This window comes from Balaenoptera physalus (genome assembly GCF_965194825.1).
Source record: "Balaenoptera physalus genome assembly, chromosome: 20".
NCBI lineage: Eukaryota > Metazoa > Chordata > Mammalia > Artiodactyla > Balaenopteridae > Balaenoptera > Balaenoptera physalus.
In genome coordinates this window covers 6,880,564-6,895,564 of record NC_138901.1, presented here as the reverse complement: position 1 = coordinate 6,895,564, position 15,001 = coordinate 6,880,564, and the positions used below count along the sequence as shown (strand labels likewise).

The 15,001-nt window shown below is 55.9% G+C and overlaps 1 protein-coding gene across 3 annotated transcripts; it reads left to right on the top strand.

Annotated features, from left to right (window-relative positions):
* Nucleotides 1-4,856: 4,856 nt before the first annotated feature.
* On the top strand, nt 4,857-14,521 carry FDXR (ferredoxin reductase). 3 transcript variants are annotated; one of them, XM_082440538.1, is made up of 13 exons: nt 4,857-5,034; nt 5,626-5,744; nt 5,835-5,906; nt 10,172-10,267; nt 10,466-10,588; nt 10,785-10,898; nt 11,234-11,335; nt 12,113-12,220; nt 12,465-12,549; nt 12,683-12,882; nt 12,965-13,136; nt 13,782-13,952; nt 14,086-14,521. In XM_082440538.1, exons 1-13 carry the CDS (start codon nt 4,956-4,958, stop codon nt 14,214-14,216), a joined length of 1,572 nt encoding a protein of 523 aa, XP_082296664.1. In that variant the 5' UTR covers nt 4,857-4,955; the 3' UTR covers nt 14,217-14,521. The 3 variants fall into 3 exon arrangements, with proteins under 3 accessions (XP_082296664.1, XP_082296663.1, XP_082296662.1); XM_082440536.1 differs by lacking the exon at nt 5,626-5,744 and having other exon boundaries at nt 4,859-5,034; nt 5,809-5,906; XM_082440537.1 differs by lacking the exons at nt 5,626-5,744; nt 12,113-12,220 and having other exon boundaries at nt 4,858-5,034; nt 5,809-5,906.
* Nucleotides 14,522-15,001: the final 480 nt, after the last annotated feature.

Genomic DNA, 15,001 nt, shown 5'->3' with positions numbered 1-15,001 from the left:
GATGGGGAGGCTAAATGCCTGCAAATGGGATGGGCTGAGGGGTCAGAGGGCAGGTGAAGACATTCTCTAAGCCGGGTCCTGTTAGGGAACCCATCTCTGGTGTGGCCTTAGGTGGCTCTTTTGGGGAGCTGCCACTGGCCCGTCCAGAGCCATTACCTTCTCCACCCTGCGCTCCTGTCCCGAAGCCCACACCCCCTGTCCAGCGCCCTCTCCTACAGCTACAGCTCTCACTACTTCTGAAACAGTCCCTCCTTTTGCTCCTTCCGGGCCTGGGGTGGTAGTGGCTTCCAGCTATTGCTAGCCCTGGAGGGGCTACACCACAACCTGCGTCCTGCTATACCTCTGCACAGAGTTCCTTCATTAAACTCTCTTCAGTCAGCCCCTCTGAGCACGCCATCTGTTTCCTGCTGGGAGGCTGACTGATAGAGCAGAAGTTTGGATCCAAGCAGCCCTCTTGGAACGAGGCAGGCTTGGCAGCCTCCCCCGCCTACTTTATATATATATATATACTATAACATATCACTGCTCTTTTGAAATGCATTAGTGACTCAGACATGGCCTTAAGGACTGGGAATGTGATTAATCAAACTGCTTATTCTCCACATGAAAAATGCAACATCAGAAAAGGCCCCATTGCACAGTCCTGGCTAATGATTAAAACCATCCTAGGGCTTCCCTGGTGGTGCAGTGGTTAAGAATCCACCTGCCAACGCAGGGGACACGGGTTCGAGCCCTGGTCTGGGAAGATCCCACATGCCGCGGAGCAACTAAACCCGTGCGCCACAACTACTGAGCCTGTGCTCTAGAGCCTGCGAGCCACAACTACTGAAGCCCGTGTGCCTAGAGCCCGTGCTCCACAACAAGAGAAGCCACCGCAATGAGAAGCCCGCGCACCGCAACAAAGAGTAGCCCCAGCTCTCAGCACCTAGAGAAAACCTGTGTGCAGCAGCAAAGACCCAGTGCAGCCAAAAACTAAATAAATGAATAAATAAATAAATTTATAAAAAAAATAAAAATAAAAATAAAACCATCCTAATACAATCAGTGACTCATTGTTATTGATCTGGGCCTGAGTGGGGAATGGGCTGTACCTGGAGGCCCTGGTACCAGACTTGGCTGTACAATAAGCACCCAAGAACACTCCATCACTTTGAAGCTTGATTTTCTTTTACGCTGGGATTGTGACTGGGATTGTGTGGGGCTTGAGAAATGAGGGGAGATGACAGGAGTGAATGAAGCCCTTCTAGGGCTCTGCAGAGACCTAAGGTCTAATTAACAGAGGTGTATCGGAGGTGATAATGTTTACCATGATGATGATGATAGCTAACATCAATTCAGAGCTTACAGCACATTTTTACCTATGCTATCTAACTTTCATCTTTACAAGAAATTGGTACTATTTTCCCGTCATGTTACATATTGTGAAGATAAGCCTTAAAGAGATTAAACTTATCAATGTCATATAGCTAGCAAGTGGAGGAAGAAAGATTCAAAGCTGGTGTGTCCAACTCCAGAATTCCTGCTCTCAACCACCAGACATACTACCTCTGGGTGGGGAGCCCTTTAGGGCTTTCTGGGGTGTCAGATCCTGAATCTCCTTCTCTTCCTCCCGTCTTAATAAATGGATCATTAAGACAAACTCTTTATGAACATCCATTATGTGCCAGGCACTGTGCAAAGCTCTGGGGATAAAAGAGTGAATGCGATTGGGCCCCAATCTCCTGGAGCTTACCGTCTAGTGCAGGAATTGACAAACTTTTTCAGTAAAAGGCAAGATGGTAAATATTTTGGGCTTTGTGGATGATACGGTCTCTGTCACAACTACTCAACTGTGCCATCAAAGTGCAAAAACGGCCAGAGACAATATGTAAAGAAATGAGCATCGCTGTGTTCTAAAAAAAAAAATTATTATTTTTTGGCCATGCAGCGTGGCTTGCAGGATCTTAGTTCCCCAACCAAGGATCGAACCCGGGCCCCGGCAGTGAAAGCGCCGAGTCCTAACCACTGGACCACCAGGGAGGTCCCTAAAAGAATTTTTTTTAACTTTATGTAGTTTTCACATGTCGCAGAATATTCTTCTCTACAGTTTTAGAAAAACTATTTAAGAATGTAACAGCCATGAACTTGTGCGTTATACAAAAACAGGTGGTGGGCAGGATTTGGGCTGCAAACAGTAGTTTGCCTACTCCTGGTCTAGTGGGATGAGCACAAAACACAATGACTTGTTAGAAATCAGAGCAGTATTTACCTCTGAGTACGAGGGAGGGGAAGTAACTAGAAGGGGCACAAGGCGCTCCTGGGGGTGCTGGCCATGTTCTACTTGATCTGAGTGGTGGTTACATGGTTATATTTCGTGGTTACTCATCAAATAGTACACTTATGGTTTGTGCACTTTTCTGTTCATTGTACTTTGTAAAGAAAAAAATGTTGCCTGCCATTCCAGTTCTGCAAGAATCAAGCCATTAGCTACTGCAGTCACCCACTGACAATGATCCCTAAGGGGAATTCAGGATGGGGAAAAACAGGAAGCATTCTGTGCTTTGGATATACTGGCCCCTAGGTAGTTAATTTATATATCTAAGGAAAAATTTCAGTGACCCCATATTCTTGCATCTTACATGGAAAAGCACTAAAAGCATTAACTCGAGATGTCTGTTCTTTGTGATTAGCAATAATCTTTTTTTGCTTGACTACATGTTTTTCCCAGCAAAAAAAGTTCATATATATCCTGGCTCCTCCCTTACCTCTTTGGAGCAGTTTCTCAGAGTAATCTGAGAGGCTGTCTCCTGGGCTACAGTCTTCAGTAAGGTCCTGGAATAAAACTGAACTCACGATGTGCACATTGTGCATTTTTCTTTCAGTCGACAACTTAAATAAAAAAAATAATTTAAGAATGATAGGGACTTCCCTGGTGGTGCAGTGGTTAAGAATCTGCCTGCCAATGAAGGGGACACGGGTTCGAGCCCTGGTCTGGGAAGATCCCACATGCCGCGGAGCAACTAAGCCCGTGCGCCACAACTACTGAGTCTGAGCTCTAGAGCCCGCGAGCCACAACTACTGAGCCCGCGAGCCACAACTACTGAAGCCCGCGTGCCTAGAGCCCGTGCGCCGCAACAAGAGAAGCCACTGCAATGGGAAGCCCGTGCACCGCAACGAATAGTAGGCCCCGCTCACCACAACTAGAGAAAGCCCGCGTGCAGCAACGAAGACCCAACCAGCCAAAAACAAATAAATAAATAAATAAAATTTTAAAAATTTATTAAAAAAAAAGAATGATAAAGCAGTGTAATAGGTAATGATGGGCTGGTTGCAGGGACAAAAAGGGCCCTAACCCAGCTTGGGAGAGGATGGGTCAGGAAAGGCTTCTCCAAGGATGTGCTTCACAAGAAGGCCCTTGGGGGAAGGGTGGGGGAGGCAGCATCAGGATCACTGGGTCAGATGTGACTACGGACCCGTCATTTAAAAATACATTTTGTATTACCATATGATCCAGCAATCCCACTACTGGGCATATATCCAGAGAAAACCATAATTCAAAAAGACACATGCACCCCAACGTTCACTGCAGCACTATTTACAATAGCCAGGTCACGGAAGCAACCTAAATGCCCATTGACAGACGAATGAATAAAGAAGACGTGGTACATATATACAATGGAATATTACTCAGCCATAAAAAGGAACGAAATTGGGTCATCTGTAGAGTCGTGGATGGACCTAGACACCGTCATACAGAGTGAAGTAGGTCAGAAAGAGAAAAACAAATATTGTCTATTAACGCATGTATGTGGGATCTAGAAAAATGGTACAGATGAACCAGTTTGCAAGGCAGAAATAGAGACACAGATGTGGAGAACAAATGTATGGACACCAAGGTGGGGGAAGTCGGTGGGGGGGATGGTGGTGGTGGTGGGATGAATTGGGAGATTGGGATTGACATATATACACTGATATGTATAAAATAGATAACTAATAAGAACCTGCTGTATAAAAAATAAATAAAATAAAATTAAAAAAAAACCATCTTGTTCATTGTGGATTTTTTTGCCTTAATTTTGATCTTCTGAAACATTGCATTACAAGATAATTACTTTGATTACTGAGGTTTTTGGCGCTCCATTAAATTTTGCACTCCAGGCCATTGCCTCATTCGCCTCACCCTATTCCAGCCCGCTGGACAAGGGTGGGAGATCTGGCTCTGCCCTTGGTACAGAGGGCAAGACGCTCCTCTCTGTTCCCTTACCTATGTAAAGAGGAGGACGATTAAGCAACAAGATCTCCAAGGTTTAAAATTCTCCCTGGCCCGACCTGGACAGCATCTTATCGGGGTCAAACCTGTGTAACGTCCGGCGTCGGAGAACGGAACGGCCAAAGTCCTGCCTGCAGACCCTTTTTCCAGACTTCCGGACTCTGTGGTTATTACCCAATGGGCGGGGAGGCTCGCTTGAACCTGGCTTGTGATTGGCTGAGACGGAAACGACCCGGGGTACGCTATCAAATGGGAAAGGCTTGCGTCATCAGCGAGCGACGACAGCTTCCGGGGGTGGGGTAAGTAAAGTAAGCTCCTTTCTAATTGGCTCCTCCTTTCAGGCGGGATTGAAACAGCAATGGGGATTTGCTCTCCTCCAACTCTAGGCTCCAGATAATTGGAGGGAGGGTAAAGATTACGGAGCAATTTATTGAGTCACGTACGGCCCGGAAGTCCTGGGGGGCGGGCCCTCAGCGGAAGGGGGTGGACCGGGGGGGGCGGGCTTTTCATTAGGGCGGCTGGATTCTTTCGGTTGTGGAGGTGGAGCCGCTACGCTGTGCTTTCCTGGAGCGTGGGAGGCGGGATTTGGGGCGGGGCCGCGATTGTGGGTGGGGTCACAGGAAGGAGGAGGGCGGGGCCGGAGCCGGCGCGGGAGATCAGGGCAGTCAGCGGGGTCGGCTCCGCTGGCTAGTTGCTCTTTCCAGGCATGGCTCCGCGCTGTTGGCGCTGGTGGCCCTGGTTGGCATGGCCTCGGACCCGGCCGCCTCCTTCCGAGAGCACCCAGAGTAGGAGCAGGGCACCTCTAGGGCTGAATGGGAGCGCGGGGAGGCCTGCGAGCGCTAAGTATAGGAGTAGGAGCCGAGCTGGTTGCAGGGCTGGAGAGGGGAGAGAGAGGGGACCAGGGGCGAGACTGGAGGGGTCCCCTCATGCAGATGAGATGGGGGTGGTGTACAGGGGCAGATGGCGGCCTGTGCGGTAATATGTGAGGCTCCTGGGGTGAGACAGGGATCAACAAAAGTGAGAAGGGGAGACCATGATGTCCACAGAAGTGAGAAGGAGTGAATGGGGGTGATAAAGAGGTCTGTGGGGCAAGAGGGAAGTCTGAGGCGAAACAGGGGCCTATATGGGCAATAGAGGGCTCTGTGGAGAGAGAGGTAAGAAGAGGTAAAATGGGGCCTTGTGGGCAGATCCACAGGGGCGATATGGGGTCTGTTGGAAGGATGTGGTATTCTAGCTGGGTGGGTTGGGAACCCGGTGAGAAAAATTAAGAAGTGCTGAGCAGGGAAGCTTCAGGGGTGATGGGGATTGTCGAGTAGGCCATCTTCAGCGGCGTAGTAAGTTCATGGGTGAGATGAGGGCTCTGGATGGAGACACAGCCTTTGGGAATTCAGATGAAGTAAGGGACCCTGCAAACGCCAGAGCTTTGAGGAAAAAGAGAAGGAGGGCACAGATGAGGGTGAAGCCTGGGAAACTCCGTTTTCTTTTGGACACTGAAGTTGGGGTTTGGGATGGGGAGGGAGTCTTGAACTGACCTTCCTCCCCGGTCCCCCCTGCCCTAGGCTTCCGCCAGCAGTTCTCCACACAGGAGCAGACCCCCCAGATCTGTGTGGTGGGCAGTGGCCCAGCTGGCTTTTACACCGCCCAACACCTGCTAAAGGTAAGCCGCTTCCTCCTGGTTCCTTTTCCCATGATTCACCTGCTGCTCCAATCCTAAGGGCAAGCTCCACTCCTTTGGGTTTTAAAAGCACTCCTGGGTCCCTGAAGGGGAAGGGGCTCCCAGCCCATCTAGACGGGACATTTCCTGCATGCTTTGTCACCTGGGGCTCCCCACTCTAGGTCCTCAGCTAGAAGAGAAGTGTGTTTGTCTCATGGGTGATGGTCAGTGGTCTGTGGCAGACGGTCGGCTATGCCTTCTTGGCCAAGTAGTCCAGGGAGCTTATGCAGACCTGCGTGATGACTTTGTCCTGCCCCTCATCTTCCCTTCTTTCTCCTCTGTCTCCACTCTGTCCTGAACATCCTGCATCTTGAGGCCACCCCCTCTTCTCAGGGATTTCTGTAACTTTAGGCACCTCACTGCACTCTCCTCGCCAATAGCTCCAGCCCTCCCCACGCCATGCTGGTCTTCCGGCCTGCTCTCCACCCTCCATTCCATGCCTTCCCCCACCCCATGGCCGGGGTCTCAAGGTTTATAGTATTAGCCTTGGCGGGCAGGGCCCCAAGGTTGCTGGTTACCCTTGAAACTTCGGCAAACCTTGGTGGGAGGGAGGAGGGAGGGAGAATCATGGGTTGGCGTGAGTTGGTGGGGGTGGGGTGGGGGAGGGGTGCAGGAGACCTAGGCTGACTGAGACATAGGACAATGGCCTTGCCGTGGAGAGAGAGGAGAAAGGATGAATATATTAATTACATGCACGCACACACACACATATACAGATATTAATACTTAAAAAGTAGGGTGATCAACCTGCTCAGTTTGCCCAGGATGTAAGGCTTTCAGTGTTAAAACTGGGAGGGTCTTGGGAGGCCAGGATGCATTGGTCACCCTGCCAAAAAGTGACCTAAGCACGGCTTCCAAGCAGCACAGGGGAAAGAGCTAATTACGATGAAGTGACCAGCATGAGCCCAGTTGGGTGGGGTCAGTCAGAAAGTGCTTCCTGGAGAAGTGAGTTGAAGGAGGCCTCAGGCTCTGGAGAGAGCATCCCGCATGGGCGCTGGCAGGGAGACCAGGGATCTCCCAGGGGCTGGGGAGATCCTGGAGGGCTCTGTGTAAGGGGAACTGTGCGAGCTGAGCCTGAAATTCGGAGAGGGAGGAGGGTAGGCCTTCCAGGCAGGATTCTCAATGTCCCCAGTGTGAACAAAGGCTCTGGCCTGCACATACTTTCCCTGGGGGAGGTGCTGGGGGATGGGCACCGAGGCCAGTTACAAGCTGGTCCTGGCCCACTGGGAGCTCCGAGCGACTGGCTGTGCTCCCGCGGCGGGAACACGCGCAGCACATTTGGGACAGTGGCACTTAGCCGAGTCAGGCACTGTCTGTACAGCATCTCGTCGCATCCCCAAGACAAGTTGCGAAGCAGGTGGCATGACTTTTGCTTCACAGGTGAGAACTGAGCGAGGCTGCCCAAGGCCCCTCGTCTGAGCAGGGAAGGCCTGGGTTCTGAGCGTGGGCACTCCGATGGCAGAGCCCGCTCTTAAGCTCCGCGCTGGGCCATTCAGTAATCAACCACTGGACACTGACATGATCCAGGCACAGCTTGGCACTGGGAACATGGGTGTGAGCAGGACAGACGTGGTCCACATGCTCAAGGACCTGACAGTCTACTGTGGGAGGTTGTGGAGTGGTGGGAAGAGGGTTTACGTGGTATTCTAGGGCTCTGATGCGGGGGGGGGGGTGCATTTACAGGAGGGGCACCTAACCCAGCCTGGAGGAGGTGACGTCCAGATTGCTGTCTCAAGGACAGAAGGAGCAGCCCGGTGGGGCAGGGGGATGGGTAAGAGGCCAGAGGGCCCCAGGCACAGAGAACCGTGTGACAAAGACCCAGAGGAAAGAGAATGCGGGTTTGGGGACCGTTGAGTTCAGGAAGGTGGGCGTGTGGAGTGAGGGTGGAGGGGTGAGAGCAGAGGCTGGAGGAGGTGGGTGGGCCCAGATCCTGGTGGCTGGGAAGCCACTGACCAGCTTGGACTCAGGCAGTTTCTCTTGGTGCTGTCCACCCCCTTCCCTGCATCAGAGTCCCCTGGGGGACTTGTGAAAATACACATTTCTGGGCCTAGTTCCCACCTAATCAAACTGTGGCTGGGGCCCAGGAATCAACATTTGAAAACAAACCCCCGCCTGCTGCTATAGGTGGTTGGCTTCAGTGAAGGGTTTTAGGCAAGGGACTGAAAGCACCCCGTTTTTGATCTGGAGCTCTCTCTCTGCCTGCAGGGCAGACAGCAGAGCGAGAGGCAGGGCTGTGGCCGAAAGAGCAGTGGGGAGGATGGGGGTCTGATTGGACAGGGTAGAGGGGAGTCAGGGAGGAGCCCCAGCTTCTGACCCCGGAGCAGAGAGGGAGAGGTTTGGGGGAGGGGGGACTGACTTTCATCCCAATGGGTGTGAGATGTCTGGGGTGCGCTGTTCAGGGGTCTCAGGCTTGGTGGGAGGTCTGGGCAGAAGAGAGAGAGTAGAATGTCATCAGTAAGTCCACGGGAGTTTGAGGTCACAGGAGGGAGCGGATGACAATTCCCCAGGGAATGTGTTCCGGGGCAAGGGAAGGGGGGGTCTCAGATTGGAAGAACCTCAGAGAAAATTCTTGTTACAGGGGGGACAGAGGAAAAGGGGCTTGGAAAAGAACAGCCAGAGGGATTGGAGGGACCTGTGAGAGCTAGGGAGGAGGGGCATCCTGGAAGATGAGGCCAGTCCTGTGAGAGAACCAGTAAATAGGTCCAGCGGGTTGAGCCTTATGGAGGTGGCCTTGGAGAGAGCCCTGTGAGCTGGAGGGAAGGCTCCGCAGCTGGAAAGAAGGGAAGATAAGATGGAAAGGCGGATAGCGTCCGGTATTGACCTCCAGGCTCAGCAGTTTGAACTTTGTCCCACGGCAGGACAGCCAGGGAAGGTTTGTGAGCAAGGTGGTGACATACAACTACCACAAAAACCACAGTGACGGTAATGACAGCTTTTGATTGAACACTCACAGCGGGTCACTCCCTGGGCTAAGGGTGTAGGCTTTGCTCATTTCATCCAGAACCCCACGCCAGAAGGAATGTTCTGTGCTCCAGTAAGGAACATTCCAGCGGCACAGAGTCAGATAGCAGTGGGGCTGGGTTGGCCCCGCGGCTGTTGACTCCAAAGCTGCAGCTCTTCAAGGGCACAGCGACGTCAGCGGGGCTTGAGGGGGATGGGGAGAGTCGGGAGGCACGATGGGCGCGTGGGGGACCGGGACTTGGGCGCAGGCAGTGGGATGTGGACAAAGGCGACGAGCCGAGCGTGAGGCTTTGTTGGGGTGAGGGCTGCTGGGGGGCGGGAGCTCATTTGCCTCGAGTCCCACTGAATCGGGGGGGCGGAATCGCGCAAGAGGCTGATGGGGGCGCGAGGCAGGGTAGTGTCATCCACGGGAGCCCCAACTGCTTGACCCTGAACCTGCCTGTGGCCCAGAGTCTCACCATCCTGACCTCTGGGATGTTTCCCAGCAACCCTGAGAGGGGCGTGTCATCTGTCCCGGTTTACAGAGGAAGAAACTGAGACCCAGGCGGACGCTGGGACTTGCTGGGGCCATGCGGCTGTTTGGTGGCAGAGCTACACCACACTTGTCTGCCCGACCCCCAAACCTGAGCCTTCCCCACGGCCCCTCTGGGTGCCCTGGGGTGGGGGGCAGGCAATGTGGAACCGACATATGAGTGAGATTGTTTTTTCTAAGACTAGGAGTAGGGCCACTTCCATCCCCGTGTGCTCCCCTCATGCCCCAGCTGTGCCTCTAAGTCTCTGTCCTGCTGGTCTGCTTTCCAACAGGATGGTTTTGGAGGCTAGAGCTAAAGCAGGTATGAGTTTCCAAGGGTGGTTCTCAGGTCATCTGCGGGCTGGGCATTTCTAGAAGTGTCCGTGGGTTCTAGGCCAGGGCTGTGTGTCACGTCTGACCCAAGTAGACGAAGAAGCTCCCCTGATACAACTCCAGTGGAGGGAAAGCTGCCGTCTTCCTTGGTTGGCCAGAGTTCTCGCCATCTCAATGGGCTGGCAGGCCTTGAAGTCTGGCCTCGGCTGCCCTGGCGCTGTGCTGCCCACTCCTCTAGCCCGGCTCTCTAGGCAGATGGGGAGTCGTGGGCCTTTCCCTCTCCTTGCAGAGGGTCGAGGCCACCTTGTTAGCGCACTGAGCTGGGCTCTCCTGCTTTGTCCTGGGAAGGGCAGGACCCACAGGGGCCTCCCTCGGCCCCACCAGCCATTGCCTTCTCCCCCAGCACCACTCCCGCGCCCACGTGGACATTTACGAGAAGCAGCTGGTGCCCTTCGGCCTGGTGCGCTTTGGCGTGGCGCCCGACCACCCCGAGGTGAAGGTGGGTCTCTCTGGGCTCAGAGCAGGGCTTTGGAGACTTTGGTCAAGGTGAGGAGGGAAGGGAGGCTCCCTGACCGCAGGGAATGACCCCAGGCCCTCTGGGGGAATGCCACCCCGGACACTGTGGGGTGAGGGTGGCACAGCCACGGGCCCTGGAGCTGCCCCACCCTCTAACCCCTCCCACTTCGGGCCCCGGCAGAATGTCATCAACACTTTTACCCGGACGGCCCACTCTGACCGCTGTGCCTTCCACGGCAACGTGGTGGTGGGCAGGGATGTGACCGTGCAGGAGCTGCGGGACGCCTACCACGCCGTGGTGCTGGTGAGTGCAGGCGGGGGCGGGGGGGAAGGGGGGAGGGGGCAGGGCCGCAGCAGTGGTTGGTGGCAGCGGGTGGAAGGCCTAGGGGTGAGGGCCACGGCGGAGGCTATGGAGGAGGAGCCGGAAGGAGGCCGCTGGGAGCCTGGCGGGGGCTGCCTGGCCCCTTAGCTGCTGCTGAGGCCTCTGGGTCTTTCCTCAGAGCTACGGGGCAGAGGACCATCAGGCCCTGGAGATCCCCGGAGAGGAGCTGCCTGGCGTGTTCTCAGCCCGGGCCTTTGTGGGCTGGTACAATGGGCTTCCTGAGAACCGGGAGGTGAGTTTGGGGAGCACTCCCCCTGCCTCTTCCTCCCCACTCCTCACCGGGGCCAGGGGCAGCTCTTGGCTGCCACAGCTCGGGGAAGAGGGAGCCACAGGCCTGGGAAGCTCGCAGTGAGATGAGATGTGAAACATCAGGCTGACCGAGGGGGGAGGCCTCTGGGAAGAGGGGCCGCCGGGTCGGGGTGGAGGGACCTGAGCTGAAGCTCAGGGTGGGTGGACTTTCCGAGTGTAGGGGAGCCTGAGGGTGCGGCCGGGGACTGGGCATGAGGCTGAGATTAGCCTGACTGGGGCCAAGGTTAGGGGACCCCTATCCAGACCTCTGTCCTCCAGCTGGCGCCGGACCTGAGCTGTGACACGGCCGTGGTCCTGGGGCAGGGGAATGTGGCTCTGGATGTGGCCCGGATCCTGCTGATGCCACCTGAGCACCTGGAGGTGAGTGGGTAGGTCAAGGGCCGGAGGGGTGGAGGGGGGGTCACACCAAGGAGAGGGTGCCCCTGCCTGCAGGGTTTGGGCCTCGTCCCTCCACGCTGAGCCTCTGTTTCCCCTTGGTGCTGGGCAGAGGCCTTCTAAAAGGCAGCCTGTGAGCTTTGTCTCATACCATTTCCCCCTTCACTTTCTGCAGCTACATAGGCTTTTTAAAAAAATTTTTTCAGTATACACACACCATTCCTCTTGCTCAGAACCCTCTCAACTCACCTCCTGCCCGTTAACCTGTTTGCATCTTTTAGTTCTTGGTTCAGTTGTCCCTTCCTCCAGGAAGCCTCCATGGACCTGAATAGGTCCATTTCCCTGTAATACTCTCCTCCCATAGACTTGGCTACTTCTGTTTCAAAGCATGTTGTCACCACTGCAATTTTATACTTTTTACTGAATATTCGATAAGTCTCTCTCTCCACCAGATCAGAAGCTCTGTGAAGGCCGGCACCACGTCTCTTTTGCTCACCATTCACACACCCCCAACCCATGCCCTTTGCACAGTGCCTGGCACGTGGTAAACACTCAGTAAACACTTGTCGAATGAAGAGCGTGGGCCTGGTTTGCTACTAATTGGAGCCATTTGCAGAATTGGCAGCAGTGCTCCATCTGGCCACCGGGGGGGGGTGGGCAGTGGTACCATCTCAGGCTGCCAACCTTCTCACCGCCCAGCTAATGGAGAGGCCCCTTCTGCTGTCAGTGTCCAACGACTTTAAGGTCCTCCTTTTGTGCCAGAAAACGGATATCACGGAGGCTGCCCTGGGGGCACTGAGACAGAGTCAGGTGAAGACGGTGTGGATAGTGGGCCGACGTGGAGCCCTGCAAGTGGCCTTCACCATTAAGGTGCTGGGGCCTGAGGGAGAGGGGCCAGGGTCCCAAGTAGATGGTCTGCCCCTTGGGAGGTGTGGCAGGGCAGAGCTGCCTGGGGTGGAAGAGGGAGAGCCAGGCAGGCCCCCCTGGGGCCCAGTGCCTGCCTTCTGGCGGGAGCTGGTGGTGTCTCCCACCTGGGCTGGGTTCTGGGGTGGGCTCAAGAGCGGACAGCGCTCTGGGCCTGACTCCTCCCCCACTCCCCGCCCACACCTCCAAGGAGCTTCGGGAGATGATTCAGTTACCAGGAACTCGGCCCATTTTGGATCCTGCGGATTTCTTGGGCCTTCAGGACAGAATCAAGGGTGAGGGGCCCTGGCCTGGCCCCCCGGCTCACTAGGGAGGGGCTGGTCTAGGTCAGAGAGGGCTCGGGGGAGGGCATTAGGGGAGAGGGCTGTAACCCGGACACCGCCCTGAGATGTTCTGTGTTGCTAACAGAGGTCCCTCGCCCGAGGAAGCGGCTGATGGAACTACTGCTTCGAGCAGCCACAGAGAAGCCAGGGGTGGCGGAGGCTGCCCGCTGGGCATCGGCCCCCCGCGCCTGGGGCCTCCGCTTTTTCCGAAGCCCGCAGCAGGTGCTGCCCTCGCCAGATGGGCGGCGAGCGGCAGGCATCCGCCTGGCAGTCACCAGACTGGAGGTGAGTCTTCTGTTACCCAAAGACACCCCCATTCTCAAATCTCCCCAGCCCCAGCCTGGTGTTTCCCACACTCTCCCCACAGGGTGTTGGTGAGGCCACCCGGGCAGTGCCCACTGGAGACGTGGAGGACCTCCCCTGTGGGCTGGTGCTGAGCAGCATTGGGTATAAGAGCCGCCCCATCGACCCCAGTGTGCCCTTTGACCCCAAACTCGGGGTCATCCCCAATATGGAGGGCCGGGTTGTGGATGTGCCAGGTGAGAGGGTGCAGTGGGGGACAGGGAGGCTGGTGTCTCCCGGGGCCATTCACATTCATTCATTCACCTGGTGACATGCATTGAGAACCTGCTCTGAGCCAGGCCCTGTCCCAAGACCCTGGCCCTGCCCCAGCCTCCTCCTGGCCCTGCCCCAGCCTCCTCCTGGCCCTGGAGGAAGCTCCCAGTCTAGCTGAGATGGCCACACATATGTCTGGTTATTAAGTCATTCAATTTACTGAGGCCTGCTCTGGGCTAGGCCTAGTGCTGGGACTGGAGATGAAGCAGCAGCCCCTTGGCCTCAGCGAGCTTCCAGCCTGATTTAACATCCACATACCTGTCTAGTCATTAATTCATTCAGTCAGTGTTGACTGAGAGCCTGTTGAAACAAGGTGGGCAGGACCCAGCTCCTACAGGGAGCTCCTGGTCTACAGGGACACTGAGCTGTAAGGGGGGACGGCATGGTGAATACAGGTTGGGAAGCCTTGAGGGCAGTGGGCCAGCGGCCAGAGTGGGCCCGGCTGATGGATGCTGGGAGGCCGTGGGGTGTATGGAGGCGTGTGCACGTGTGTGTGTACTGAGGCCCAGGCTTGCCAGGGGTGTCCGGCCAACTCCCCATTGCTTACCCCTTTGTTACCCCTCTCCAAGGCCTCTACTGCAGCGGCTGGGTGAAGCGGGGGCCCACAGGTGTTATCACCACTACCATGACTGACAGCTTCGTCACCGGCCAGATTCTGCTGCAGGACCTGAAAGCGGGGCTGCTGCCGTCTGGCCCCAGGCCTGGCTATGCGGCCGTCAAGGCCCTGCTCAGCAGCCGAGGTCTGGGCCCTGTGTGAGCTCCTGGGAGGCGGGGTGGGGGGCTCCCTCGGCCTTTCACTGTTTGGAAGGGGGCTGCTCTGGGCTGGGGTAGAGGAGGAGGTGAAGGCAGTGACCCGTCTTCCCTCTGCCGCAGGGGTCTGGCCTGTGTCTTTCTCGGACTGGGAGAAGCTGGATGCTGAGGAGGTGTCCCGGGGCCAGGGTGTGGGGAAGCCCAGGGAGAAGCTGCTGGATCCTCAGGAGATGCTGCGGCTGCTGGGACGCTGAGCCCAGATCCCAGGCGGGCACGGAGGGGAGGAGTGCTGTGCGGGGGAGAGCGATCTGCACCACAGCTGCATCGCCTGGCCGTCCTGGCGTGGGGCCTTGGCTGCCCCTTTTCCAGGGGCCTCTGAGCGCTTCCTCATGCCGGAAGGTCGCTCGTGCCACTGTGGGTAACTCTCAGCAAGGAGATAACCTTAGTTAGGGATGGGTGCAGGTGCAGGCTGACCTTCCTCCCTCCTGCCTATCTCCTGCTGGACTGTGGAGGGTCACCAGGTCGGAAATATGCTGGAAATAAAACACCCGCAACCGAGGGACAGTGGTTGATGTGCGACTTCTTCTGGGGCCCGGGGTCACCTTCCAGCTGCAGCTCCCCTCCGGTCACCAGGTGGCGCTGCAGAGCCAGCTCCCTGCTCAGGGGCCTCTTGGGGGCTTGAGGGGTTTTGGCAGCCAGTCCTGGCACCCACCGTCTTTTTCTCAGCTTGGCCCTGCTGCTGCGGCCTGCCTGCCTTCTGCCCACACGGCAGGCACCCTGTGACCCCAGCCTGCCTGCCCTGCTGGCCCTACTGCTGGGTCCCCTCCCTGGTTAGTCCCCAGTACAACCCAAACAAGAAAAGAGAACAAGAGGGAGCTGGGCAGCAGCTTGCCACATCTTCTCCCTGTGGCCCCTCTGTCTCGTGCGGGTCCCCCACTCTGTCCTTCCTGCCTTTGTTGGTTTCCAGCCAGATTGACAAGCCTTTAAAAAATAGTACCTCAATGTCCGTAGCCTGTTCACCATCTTTTACACCAGGCCC

Excerpts from the sequence above, each read along its gene's own strand:
- FDXR (XM_082440538.1), top strand. The coding sequence starts at position 4,956 with ATGGCTCCGCGCTGTTGGCGCTGGTGGCCCTGGTTGGCATGGCCTCGG. Across the intron at positions 12,221-12,464 it reads AAGTGGCCTTCACCATTAAG|GAGCTTCGGGAGATGATTCA; the intron begins GTGCTGGGGCCT and ends CACACCTCCAAG. Across the intron at positions 12,883-12,964 it reads TGGCAGTCACCAGACTGGAG|GGTGTTGGTGAGGCCACCCG; the intron begins GTGAGTCTTCTG and ends CTCTCCCCACAG.